Genomic DNA, 14,288 nt, shown 5'->3' on the forward strand with positions numbered 1-14,288 from the left:
CCGTTCCCTAACTATTAAATCGATCCACAGCGCATCTAATCGATTTCTGAACATTTAAACAATGGAAGGTGAGCTATCTTAGGAACAAGCACTTATCGACATAGCTGACGAAAGGAACCTGATTGTTATGTGCAATCGAATTCCCAAATTCGTAACAAAATATATATATATATATATATATATATATATATATATATATATATATATATATATATATATATATATATATATATATATATATATATATATATATATATATATATATATATATATATATATATTTATGTAGATAGAGTACATCATATAAATATATTTTTACGGATTTGGAAACCTTGTGCACACAAACAGCCAGAGTCCCTAAGCTTACTTATTTCGATAAGTATGTGTTTACAGTTAGAATCCCCCCTTTGTCGAATGGGAATTACATGTGTGCGCTACGAATTATTGTATAGTCAGGTTTATTAGTTAATTTAACAACAACTACTACTACATCATCAACAACAACTACTACCAACACCCACAAAAATGACACCTGCCTTCGCTTCCTTCCACCATCATATATACAGTGTATATATATATATATATATATATATATATATATATATATATATATATATATATATATATATATATATATATATATATATATATATATATATATATATATATATCTCGAAACAAGAGTGTGACAAGCATTCCCCCGATCTCCATTGCACATAGATTTCCACTAAAGCATCACCTCCTACCCAGAGGCATCGGCCTGGCGAGTCTGTCAAACAGACAAAAACTACATGGTAAACATCAGTAAAACATTAAACAGAGCCGCCTTTCCGGATTTTAGGCTCATTTGCCCTCACGAGGATGGCATACAAAGAAATATCTGAGTAATGATGACCACATTTGTCATTTCCACATCAGACGCACCTCCTGTCTGTTATAGTGAGCATCGCTGTGGATTACGTCTCACACAGTAAATGCGCATCATGTTTTACTTACTTATAGTGTAGGGTCACATGTTAAAAAATCTGAGTTCGCATTTTTGGTCTGCCAACTGTTGTTTATATACATTTTTGTATCCTTTAGACATCTCTAAAGGATATGAAAGATGTTGGGAAGTTTTCATTTTCATTTTTATGCCTTTTTTTAAACGAAACAATGCATAACCGTCAAAAACATTAAAAAATGTGTATATTTTCTATCAGTGTTTTGTTTAAGAAGTAAAGTGTATCATGTGACATATCAAAATGATTGGAATGATGAGCTTTAATAATTTATGACACTTTTCAGTTATTATAGTGACAACAAAATAAATATTTGGACAAATTTGCAAAAAATAGGCAAAATATTCTACTTTATGAAACCAGTGATATACCCAATTATAGCGTAAAATATAGAGAGCAAATAGAATATTTTATTCTTTGACAAATAAATCCATGATGTCATTTGTTTAGATGCATTTAGCTCTGCTGACATTAGTCAACCAGCAGAGCTTATATACACATATATCATTGCCATGAATGCATCATCTGCCCATCCATCCATCAATCGACCATCATTATAAACAAATTAGAAAAAACTAATTCTGAAACAATTTGTGTAGAATCCATTGTTTTTCAGGTAATGCAGAATTCCTGGTGGAGATGTTGACAAACTAAATGAACAAATACAATTATTTATATATGATATTATTTCTTCAGATAAGCTGAGAAACTTTGATATAATAGAATGTATTATTAACTGCATTATAGAATGGATCTAACTGCATGGGCGGTGGTGGTTCCTAACATGAATATGTTTGTGTGTTTTAGGAAAATGGCAGAGCCACCAAGAAAGCAGCAGAAATGTGAACCTATTGATTATAAACTGTGCATTATGTGCCAAAATGCAATTGGAGATCTGGTAACAAACCCTGAAGATGAGTCTTATGAAACCCTTCTTGACCATACACAGAAATGGGCCAGTTACCAAGATCCAGAATGTCTATCAATCAGCAACAGACTAGGTAGTGTTACAGCAGAACAGCTGAAACAATGGGGTGCTTTATGGCACAGAAACTGCTATAGAGACACAGTCAGTTCAAAAATGTTGGATGGTGCAAAAAAAAGGTATGACAAAAGTGTGGCACTAGGTGATGCAAGCCTAATCACAAAGCGTAGCAAAGGAGGACGACCATCAAAAAAGCAGAATGCAGATAAACCTAAAGTAGCTACATGTACAAGTGAGTGACAGTCTTCCAACTCAGAATGATTTACAAGATTATCTGCAAAATACTATGACAAGGAACTATGCTTCTTTTGTGATAAGGATGGTACCAATGAGCAGCTACATGATGCATGTCCATAGAACATGAAAAACATAGAACATGAAACAGGGTACACGCGATCATCGGAAAGGATCTATCAAGGATTCATGGAGCTATGTGTGTATGGACTCAACACCTATCAGAACAGCTATGGACACATTCCTGAGCAGCTCTAAAACAAAGAGCAGTCTCAGAGTATCTTTCAATGAAGGTACTTAACCATTTCACCGAAAGTGAAAAATCAGTCATTGTGTCAACTAAAAACGGTGTACACTCTACTCAGCAGCAACCTGTGATGCATCTGACCACAACCCAGGAGGAAGCAGACACAATCTTGATACTGCATTCTCTAGAAGCTGCAAAGTTTCGAGGTGTAATTCACATCCACTCACCTGACACAGACGTGTTTATTCTTGCCTTACGTCATTTCCCTGAACTTGGGCAGCAGACATGCATGATATTATGAGCAGGAGAACACCAACGTATAGTACCACTGAGGCCAATCGATGAAACACTTGGGGAAGATCTGGCAGCAGCATTGCCTGGATTTCACAGTTTTACAGGCTGTGATACAACAGGAAAGTTTGCTGGGAAAGGAAAACTGACCTGCTGGAAAGTTATGCAGAAGGCTTCTCCAAACATGCTCACTGCCTTCAAAAACCTGGGCTCGACCATAACACCCACAAGAGAGACAGAAGCTGCCTTAGAAGAATTTGTTTGTCAGCTGTTCCAGCCACAGACCAAAAAAAAAGGATGTGGGACAGCTTCATTGGGAGATGTTTAAGAGGTCACAGGCAGAGTCTGAAAGGTTACCACCAACTGCAGCTGTGTTAAAACAGCATACCCTACGTGCCCACTATCAGGCCATGATTTGGTGTAATGACTGCAATCCACAACCCAACTTGCCACCACTAAAAAGGTATAGCTGGAGGATGGAGGACAGTACCTATGTTCCAATCATAACCACTCTGAAACCAGCACCAGATGCTGTGATAGAGCTCACTAGATGTGGATGCGGAACTAGTAAATGCATAGGGGGTAGATGTTCATGCAAAAAAGCTGGTCTCCCTTGCACAGAGATGTGCCTGTGAGGCATCACCTGAGAAATGCATGAACACAGAACCTGTCAATTTGATGATTGACAGTGATGATGAAACTGAAAGTGATGATGATGATGTTGACTTCTGACTATTAAGTATTACACTGAAATTAACTTTGTGATTTACTATAAATAGAACCAGTTATGTGTATGTCATTCATGTTGACACTAAATGTTAGCAGCTAGATGTGTAGAATCTCTAGTCTAGTAATTAATTAGTATGACCATATATTAGAGTGGTAGTAATTAGAGTAGAATGTGTAGTATAGAATGTGTAATAATAGTACATTGTTTAATACATTTCAACAAACTGCATGAATATATGCACAAATGTGAATTTTCTGTAATAATCACCTTGCTTTAAGACTGCATTGCTTCCTGAAAGTATTGTCATATACAATGTAGATTAGAACCACCCACCCTTCTAGACTAATGGGAGAAGTGATTTTTAACAATGCAATCCCCCACTCTGTGACCAACCAGCCACTCACCCACCCACCATAAGAAAGTACTTTCAGGAAGCGATACAGACTTATGATATGACCCTTAATACATTTAGGTATTATATAAAAAGTGCAACATAATGTCTTTCGAACCACCTGGATCTATACTGGAATTGTCCCCAACTATTTTATCTTTGGTAACAAGAGTTTATCATGTTTTTCCCTGAAATACACTGCAAAACAATGAGCATATAATTATATTAACTTGATATATGTATATGATTCCACATTATACAGCTTATTGTTCGTGATGTTAGTAAGTTTACATACCATCCAAGCAAAGCATATTTATCTATGTATGCTAACAATGCCTTAAAATCTATATCAAATGTCTAAAATAGTATGATCATGTGTTTGTAGTCACTGAGAGGCTCATTTTGAGGTGTCACATGCTATATTTATGTTCAAAATAAAAAAAATAGTATACGTTTTTTTTAGCTAATTTAAGGTCATATCAAAATTGGGTCTAAAATTCATAAAAAATAATATAATTAAAACTTACCAACCGTTGTTTTGTTAGAAGGATGTCCATAGAACATGAAAAACATTAGAAAAAACAGTTGGCAAAGAAAAAAATACAGGATTACACATGGCCCTACACTATTACTTATCGTGTCCACAAAAACAGCAGTTACAGTACACATGGCTAGATGTGGTTCAGCCAAAGCTGAGCACATTGCTGACCCTTTTAATTAAACTCTGCCAAATCTGATGCCGTGCAGGGCTGTTCCAGCAGGAGGCATGTCAGGAGATGCTGCATGGTTTGTGGTTCAGTGCCACAGTTACACACAGCATCCCTGTCATTTAAGTATCCCCATTTGGAGAGAGTGACTTTTGTTCGTCCAACACCAGATCTTAGTCTGTTCAGGCATTTCCACATTGCATAGCTTGAATCTGCTCCAGGGGGAGTGCCTCACTCACATTTAGCTCCATTGTTGTTGTTAATGGAAGGTTGCTCAGTCTTTCTTCCCACTGAATAACTCTTTCCCTGCTTGTGCTTGATGTTTCAAGGGGGGTGACTTACCTTAGGAAGCTCTTTCTGGACTTCAGACGGCTTTGGGCTGGCATATGGCCAAAGAGATGATGTCTTTCATCTGTAGCCTGTTGTTGACGCTCTTTCTTACTCGCTGCACTTCATCGTATCGCTGGTGGGGCTATGCCTGCCAAGATATACAAACGGCCCGTAGGTGTTGGTTTAAGGCAGCCTGTAATGAGGCGGCAGCTAACACTGAGAACGGGATCTAGCTTATTTGCATGTGTAGCTCGTTCCCAGACAGGGAACGGGCATATTCAGCCATTGAGTTGCAGAGAGCTAGTGCAGTTGACTTCAATGTATGTGGGCTCACACCCCAAGTTGAGCCAGTGAGCTTACTGATGATGTTGTTCCTCACACTCACTTTGCACTTGGTCTTCTCAATGTGAGTCTTAAAAGAGACATCGATCTAGGGTTACCCCGAGGTAGATTGGGTGTTCACAGTCTCCAAGAGGGATTCCTGACCAGTCGACCCGCAGTTTGCGCTTGGCTTCGCGATTTCGCAGGTGGAAGGCATACATCTTTGTCTTGGATGGATTTGCACGGAGGTGGTTCTCTTCATAGAAGGGTGTTAACTCTGCAAGACCATTCTCTCTTCAACAACTTTGAAATCGGCATATTGTGCGCCTATGCCAAGGTCGTCTGCATAGATGAAACGGCGGGTGTCTACACTGTTTGGTTGGCCGTTGGTGTAGATGTTAAAGAGGAGTGGTGCGAGCGCACACCCCTGTGGGAGGCCATCCCCTGTGGGATGTTTTACTGGTATATATATATATATATATATATATATATATATATATATATATATATATATATATATATATATATATATATATATATATATATATATATATAGTATATTTTGTCTGAAAAGCATAACATTTTTACTCTGCTAATTCCCCTCCCCCAACCTCTCTCTCTCTCTCTCTCTCTCTCTCTCTCTCTCTCTCTCTCTCTCTCTCTCTCTCTCTCTCTCTCTCTCTCTCTGTCTCTGTCTCTGTCTCTGTGTCTCTCTCTCTCTCTCTCTCTCTCTCTCTCTCTCTCTCTCTCTCTCTCTCTCTCTCTCTCTCTCTCTCTCTCTCTCTCTCTCTCTCTCTCTCTCTCTCTCTCTCCCGTGTTTTTTTGGTCCTGGATGTGTCCGAGCAGTGTTTGTTTCCTGACTGTGTTTAACTCCGTACATGTCTGGGTGCTGTTTGTCTCTGGGCACCATTTATAGTATGACCGGTGGAAAATCGATTGCAGACATTATTCTGTGTCCATCTGCATTTATTTTATGCAGAATCATTTTGATGAGACAGTATGAATTTTAGTAAATGCTCCACCACACGTCTGCCTTCCCTTCCTCTCACCTCACATTGACTTCCGTTCCCCACCTCTACTCTCTCTTTCCACCTCCTCACTCCCCACCCCCTCCTACCCCCACACCCTTCCCTCTCTCAGTGCCGGATTAAGCCTCGGCTGGCCCTAAGGCACATTTTGAAATTTTAGAGAATGGCCTGAAAATTTTCAATTAGATCTCGGGCTCATGGAAATGGACCCCTGGCAAAAGATGAACTGATTCAAGAACAAAATATTTAATACAAAAAAAGACAAAAATCTAATGTGAAAATAATTTTGGCCCGAATTTTTGGCTGGCCCTAAGGCACATGCCTTGTCTGCCTAATGGTTAATCCAGCACTGCCCTCTCTCCCCCTTTAGTATCCCCATCAGCGAAGCGATGGGTGATATTTGCATGCAAACTAATAAGACATGTGTCTGACAGACGGACATTAACCAATTGCTTAATCCCGATTTTCGCTTCGCATGTGCGAGATAACTCACAATGTGTTACCTTGAAAAACACCCTCCAACCAAACTACATTGTTTATTAACCACATTCTCAAAATTATTAGTCAAGCCACAGCATTTGACACAGTGCTGACATGATCTCTCTTTGTGGAGAGAGAAATTTTAATTGAAAAGACTTCGAGATGGGTGTTTTTGTCCAGGATCCATTGTGGTGATGCAATCAAACAATTATTTGAGCACATAATGACATTGTTCATGTTTTTCTCCATCTCTTCCTTATGGAATTGCAACAAAATATTTTTTGAGTGATATTTTGACAACACAGTAAGTCTGAAAGAAAAAAGACCAGTTGTTGATTTGTATATTTAAAATTGGAAAAAGTTTATTTATGGCTGTAAACATCAGGAGTATATATTTAACAGTTGCAACTTATAAATTGGTCCGAGCATACGATGCTGAAGTACAAAGTCCGATTCAGGATGCATAAACACGACAAAATAGCCACGATTTCTGGAACTCTTTCCTCATGTAAACAGGAAATTCAGCCTGCATTTAAGAAAGAGGTTTGAAGATTGCACCACCATGATTTTTCGTTTTTAAGAGCCAATATGTATTGCAATAATAATCAGAATTGCAGCACAGAGTTCTGAAATGGGGATAACCACAGTGAAAACCCGCCCACTAAAGATAAAAGGCTGATTTGAAATCCACAGTTCTCAGGTCGCACGCCAGTAGTCGGGGTAAAGGTTGTAACAACAGCGCAGCTGAAAAAAAAGACTACCAAAATGGATCATGCACAGCAGGATCCAAATCAACACTCGTACATTGAGGCAGGGTCAAAAGTGAATTATGGCACCACAATGAAGAAAGGCTCAGTGCTCAGCTTCAAGAATGTCAACTACTATGTGAAGACTGCTAGCGGTTTGCCGTGTTGTCGCCAATACACCGAGAGAAAGATCCTGACGAACATCAGGTGAGTTCTCAAGTCAAATAAGCATAAAAGGGAAATCTCCATGAACTTTTATGATGTTCGTTTCTTCAATACTTACATTCTTTACTCAACTGGAGCGTCTCTGCCTTTATTCTCAACTTGCAGTGGCGTCATGAGGCCGGGAATGAATGCAATCATGGGACCAACTGGTTCTGGAAAATCGAGGTGAGTGTCACTATCCCTAGGAAGTTCGTTAACCAAAGAACACTGTCACCTGAGAATAAAGTCTGCTCTTCTCTTTTTATACGTTGTTACAGCATTGCTTACTTAGAATTTATTGGCTGTACTTCTAAATATAAAACGCACACACACACATGCACACACACACACACACATGCACACACACACACATGCACACACACATGCACACACACACACACATGCACACACACACACATGCACACACACACATGCACACACACACACATGCACACACACACACACACACACACACACACACACACACACACACACACACACACAAACACACACATTCTTTTTCACAGAAACTATTGATTATATTTCATATTTTTCATTTTAATAAAGTTGCTCAACAGGTGTGATAATGTTCAATCTTGTTTGATAGTGTAAAACTTGAAGTTCACTTCAAAGATAGAACTTTATTTAAACTGGATTTTCCTTTACTTTCAAGTAGTTTAACATCTTGAATGCAGCCAGGTTATCATCTACCAGATGTAATGTATAAAGTGAACATGTTCCAGGGGTGAGAATTGATCAGGTTGTTGGTGGGTCTATTATTGGTTGCTCTATTTGAGGAAAGTATATCTGTCGAAAAAACAACAGATTTGACAGAAAGACGCGAAGAAGCCAAATGGACTGGAGACAGATTAGAAAAAAATAAGCAGAGATTCTCTATTTTATAAACAAAAATTCACACACAAGTTAATTTACAGGCACTATTGTAGGAATTCATTGTCAGCAAAGATGTCAATGAATCGATGGAAGCCAGACTTCATCCATTTGAAGATTGGCCAATCAACATTTCGTAGCATGCCCACTTGTTCACCCTCTCAAGCAATGATTTGCTTTTTCCTCCTCATGAGTGAAACTCGTGACGTATTTTACGGAAATCCGTATTTTTAGAAAGACCCATACAGAGCTTTCTGTATGTTGATCATCAGAAAGACATGCCGCGATTATAGGGAATTGAAATGCTTTTTTGATATGCTGATTCGTTTATTAACCCATTTCATCCAAATGGGATGCAATCAGATCAGGTCACGTACAGGAGCATGCACCAGCGTGTCGCTGCATCCACTTTCCGCCGGTACTCCAGGGGCCTCCGTCTGGCCATCCCCAGGCAGAGGCCTGCCCTATCCCCATCTGCTTGAGGTGCTGATCAACCTGCTGCAACCACGAGGCACATGGTCGGCTCATTGGCCTCCTCCACTCATGAGGCTCCCTCACTGAGAGAATCTGGTGAGCAGGATCAGCGTCAGGAAAACGAGCCACATGTCCATACAGCCGCAGCTGACACTCACAGACTATGCAGGTAACAAATCTCATTTGAGTCTCTCTCAGAAACTGCTCGTTGGATTCAAAGTCTGACCAGCGAAAGCCAAGGATTCTCTGAAGAGACCTGGTACTAAAGGAATTAAGTCTCCATCTCAGCTCTCCAGTCAGAGTCCAAGTCTCACATCTGTAGAGAAAGACTGGAAGCACCAAATACTTGAAGACTGACTTTCATCCTCCCGCACAGGTACTGACAGTGCCACACAACATGATTCAGTGAATGCATGACTTCCCAGACCCGACCCAGATGTCTATTGACCTCTGGCTCACAGCCAGCAGAGACATGAATATCACTGCCAAGGTAAGTGAATCTCTCCAGGGCCACAACCTCCTCACCACAATGAGGCACAGACAGGACAGCAGCATCCAAGATGTCATTGAAAGCCTGGATCTTAGTTTCGACCGAGGAAACCCGTAATCCCAGCAGCTCCGACTCCTCATTCAGCACCTCGAGGGCCCCCAAAAGGATATCCAGAGTCTCCGCAAAGATGACTGCATCATCTGCAAAATCAAGGTCAGAGATCTTGACATTCCCAAATGATGCACCCGCAGCTTGATCTCTCCGACATCCTCCCCAGAATCCAGTCCATACAAGTGCTGAAAAGTTTGGGGGCCAGTACACACCCCTGACGAACTCCAGTAACAGCTGGAAATAAGTCGGAGATGGTACCACCACATCTCACAGCACTCTCAGGACTAGAGTATAGTTTAGACATCAGATTGATCAGTTTTGGCGGCACTTGTGGCATTTCAGATGTATTCCCATCATTTATTTCTGCATGTTCATGACTCCGATTGCTGACTAAGCAGTGCCCCCTGATGCAGTTCCCCCTGTTTATCATTTAGCTCACCTCCGATGGATTACGGACTGAGTCAATCTGCCTGGTGTTAATTCAACAGCTGGAGACCCTAAGATATTGAGCCAGCTACCCTCACTGTTAAGCCAACACCAGGCTCCAGTTCAGGTGAAATAAAAACAATTCTTCCCCAAATATCACTTTCATTTGCATAGTGTTTCTGTTACAATATGGACAGGATCATCCCCAAAATTTGACATCAATTTTTCAAAATGTTATGGGGAGCACCACTGGACTCCCCCCCACTATGAAAATCTCGTTTTTCCTTTTTTCAAAAGTTCTGCAGTTTCAACCATGCTTCCTGTCCAGTTGTGTGTGTGTGTGTGTGTGTAGTTAGGCTCTTCCTGATTAGGTATGTGATTATAGTTTCAAAGTTGTGGCCTTCCCCCCTGTTTTGCCGTTTGTGTTTGTGGTGCTGCATTGCTGCACTGATACATGAAAAGCATTCTGCCCCTTCCCTCTCCCCTTTTTATATTCCCTTTCAGATTTCATGAAACCCCTATGTGCCCCTTTTAACAGGTTTACACTTCCACCTCTGCCTCCCATTTCAGACTTCAACCTCCCTCTCCAACCACCCCCTTGCCTTTTTCAGGCTCCCATTTATCCAGTCCTTTGCTGAGAAGTTTATATTAGATGGAGGTGAATGGAAGAATGGGTGTTCTGCATTTGCTGGGGAGGGTTGGAGGGTTTGAGAGTGGAGGGACCTAAAACGGAGTGGCAACTGACTTGCCTGTGAGAGCAACAGGCCTTTGTGCTTTGGCAACGGAGTGGCAACTGACTTGCCTGTGAGAGCAACAGGCCTTTGTGCTTTGGCAACGGAGTGGCAACTGACTTGCCTGTGAGAGCAACAGGCCTTTGTGCTTTGGCCACATTATGGCAGATGCAAATAATGTTAAAAACCTTGGATTGTATCGAATGTAAGAGAAATATGCATTATGCTGTGGCTCCAACTCATCAAGAAGAGCGTTATTCCATCGAGGCTTTGGATGTGAAGAATAATGCCATTCTTTGTGGTGCACATTAAAAGCATCAAAGACCACAATCTCAGTAGAGAAGATGATGGGAGATAGCTGCATCCTTCTCTGATGATCCTTGTCTTATGAGTTCTGCTTTTCAAGAAACATTACTTGGATTGACACAGGATACCCACCCAGTCTGTGGCTGTACCAGTTTGACATTATTCTTCACATGAAAGAAAAACTCGTGCCGGTGTCACTCATGAACTTCATGTGATTTTATATTATACTTGTTTTAATATGTCAGCACACTCCCAACCATTTAATGACTTTTCATTTTTACTTGCATTTTCCATGCTCCCATTTGCTCTGAAAAATGTTTAGTTTCTATGCCTCCACTGACGAAGTCTCCGGAGGCATTATGTTTTGGGTTGACGGACGGACAGACATCCGTCCGTAAGTGTGCATGTCCGGCCATTTTTTTGTTTGTTTGTTTTTGCATCAATTGTCGAGGCTCGTATTTCACCCCAAGACCAAGTGTGTTTCATATAATAATGGTCACACAGTCACACGTTCATTCCCAGTCTGCGGCTCGCCAAATCCAAAAGAAGTAACAATAATTGTGATGCAACAAACCCCTCACCCACTACCCACACTGCATGCACAAATCGTATGATTCCTTAATATTTATCTTAAAGGCCTTAAACCATTCCACAATAGATAGACCAGAGAGACGGACAAGGCAGGAAAGACACAAGCTGTGTTGAAGTGACACAGCAGGAACCGACACAGAGAGGTAATTCAGGTGCATTCTTGCAGCTGTCTGGGGCTTGTCAGCAGGAGGAGGAGGAGGAGGAGGAGGCATGGCTGGCTGAATTGGAGGAGAGGCATGGCTTCAGCGCTGCAGTTCCACAGACTTGATACAGCCTTTCCCATGGTGGTTCCTTGGCGTCTTCTCCATTCTCTCCGGCTGCACATGCATTTATAGTTCCTGGCCCCTACCTTATGCCATGATGTACCACGCCTACTCTTCCAACAATGGATGGTTCCCTCAATGTCAAACATTAGATCAGGGACCTCTCTTTGGACAAATGTCGAACTTTCGATATTATCTGTCACTCCATCTTGCTCTTCAAACTCGCTGACTATGGCCTCCAATGCCAATGCCACACATAGCGTTCTGACTTCCTCCCCTCTCATACTCGATGTGTGGCTCTCAACGGAATGCTCTCATCTCCTCTCCCTGTCAAGGCTGAAGTGCCCCCAAGACAGTGTTCTGGGCCCAGTCCTATTCCTGAACTTCATAAATGATCTCTCTGACTTTGGAAAAACTTCATCTCTTTGCTTATGAGTCCACACTCTGCCATGACATCCCTCATCCTTCAGATAGGCATGCAGCAGCTTCTTCCCTCTCTTCAGATGATGATAGGGTTACAAACTGGTCATACACTTGGAATATTTCTTTCAATCCTGACAAATATTACACTCTCACTCTGTCTTTTCAAAAGGACTGTCTGGCAAACCCTTCCATCTACTTTCTCAACAATCTTTGTGAAGAGGTTCAGTCTCTCAAATGTTTGGGCCTCACTATATCAGTCATGATCTTTCCAGGTCAAATCACAATCCCGAAGTTGGCCTCCAAAGTCGGTCTCTGAAAGCCATCCTCCATTGTGCAAAGCGAAATGCTAAATCACCCATAGCTCTCTTTGTATTTTAGGTATAATCTGCTGTTCTTCCTCAGCTCCAATCGGTTCTTCTTAACACGTCCTTCTCAAAGTGGACATCTCTCTCCTGCTGTTATCAGAGATCCGCCTCAGCGCTGTCGAGTCTAGCATTTCACTCAGACTGACTGGCAGGGTCTCCAAGCAGCTATCGAACTTCAAGACTGGTCTCCTATCGCTACTTTCTCCAACATCAACTCATCCTGGGAATTCTTTCAAAGAAACTTGCCCTCCCTCTTGCACAAATTTATCCCCTGTCATCTTCAGTTGTCCTACCCTTCCTCCTGCCGATTGGTCACTGAAGCTTGTGGCGAGGCAGTCATCCTGAAACAACTTGCATTTTCCTCATGGCAGGCAAACCCAACTCAGGATAATCTCAGTTCCTTCTATAGAGCTCGGAACAAGTGTGTATCTACCCTCAGAGGAGCCAGAAAACAACATCTTTATAATCTCATGTCTGAACTCTCAAACCTCTCTCCCTCCTCTAAATCTTGGTGTTGTCTAGTCAAATCTGTTTCTGGTGTATGTTCCCCCTCCAGCCCCTCCCTCACCTCAAATGACTGCACTGCTGATACCGTACGTGAAAAGGCTGAATGCCTAAACTCGGTGTTTGTTTCGAACTCTTGTGTCCGAAACCAATCACTTTCTGTACCCACCTTACCCAGTCACAGACAACTGACCCTGGACTCTGTGTCTTTTCCTTCTGACAAAGTGGAGAGCTTGCAGTCAAACCTCGACTCAGATTCTGCAACTGGTCCAGACGGGATCAGCCCACGTGTCCTAAAAACCTGCTCGTCTGCTCTTGCTCACCCTATCTCTGTTCTACACACCTTCTCATTTGCTCAAGGTCATCTGCCACCTGCTTGGAAATCAGCAAACATTACTGCCCTGCACAAAAAGGTGCAAAAACAGATCCTGCAACTACAGACCAATCAGCCTTCTCCCAATCATCAGCAAGGTTATGGAATCCATCATCGATCCAAACATTAAATCCTTCCTCCTCTCCAATGGCTTGATTTCCGATCATCAATTTGGTTTCAGACCAAGTCACTCGAGCCTGGATATGCTGCTTCTGCTCTCCCAACAATGGATGGAGATACTCAATGCCGGACATGAAATCAGAGCCATATCGCTAGACATATCGCGTGCTTTTGACAGTCTGGCACCCTGCACTACTCACCAAACTCTCCTCATATGGTATCCAAGGCCATCTCCACTCATGGCTCACAGACTTGCTCTCCAGTCACAGCCAATGTGTGGCCCTAAATGGAGTTCTTTCATCCCCTCTTCCTGTCCAGGTTGTAGTTCCTCAAGGCAGTGTTCTGTGCCCTGTTTTTTTTCTGGTTTTCATCAATGATCTCTCCAACTCTGGAAAATCTGCTTTATCTCTATGCTGATGACTCCACCCTTTGCCATTCCATCCGTAATCCCTCAGACCGGCAAGAAGCAGCTTCTTCGCTCACTGCAGATCTGGGTAAAATCACAAACTTGTCCAACACATGGAA

At 41.7% G+C, this 14,288-nt stretch overlaps 1 protein-coding gene across 1 annotated transcript in view; it reads left to right on the forward strand.

Annotated features, from left to right (window-relative positions):
* Positions 1–7,421: 7,421 nt before the first annotated feature.
* ABCG2 (ATP binding cassette subfamily G member 2 (JR blood group)) overlaps positions 7,422–14,288 on the forward strand; it is a 169,996-nt gene continuing 163,129 nt past the window's right edge. The window contains exons 1-2 of the mRNA XM_085897018.1: positions 7,422–7,698; positions 7,822–7,881. Of these exons, the coding sequence (XP_085753144.1) occupies positions 7,511–7,698; positions 7,822–7,881 (248 nt within the window). The 5' untranslated portion in view covers positions 7,422–7,510. The remainder of the gene's footprint in view (positions 7,699–7,821; positions 7,882–14,288) is intronic.

Source organism: Eptatretus burgeri, chromosome 10 (genome assembly GCF_056783735.1).
Source record: "Eptatretus burgeri isolate ZD-2024b chromosome 10, Ebu_testis_v1, whole genome shotgun sequence".
NCBI classification, from domain to species: Eukaryota; Metazoa; Chordata; class Myxini; order Myxiniformes; family Myxinidae; genus Eptatretus; species Eptatretus burgeri.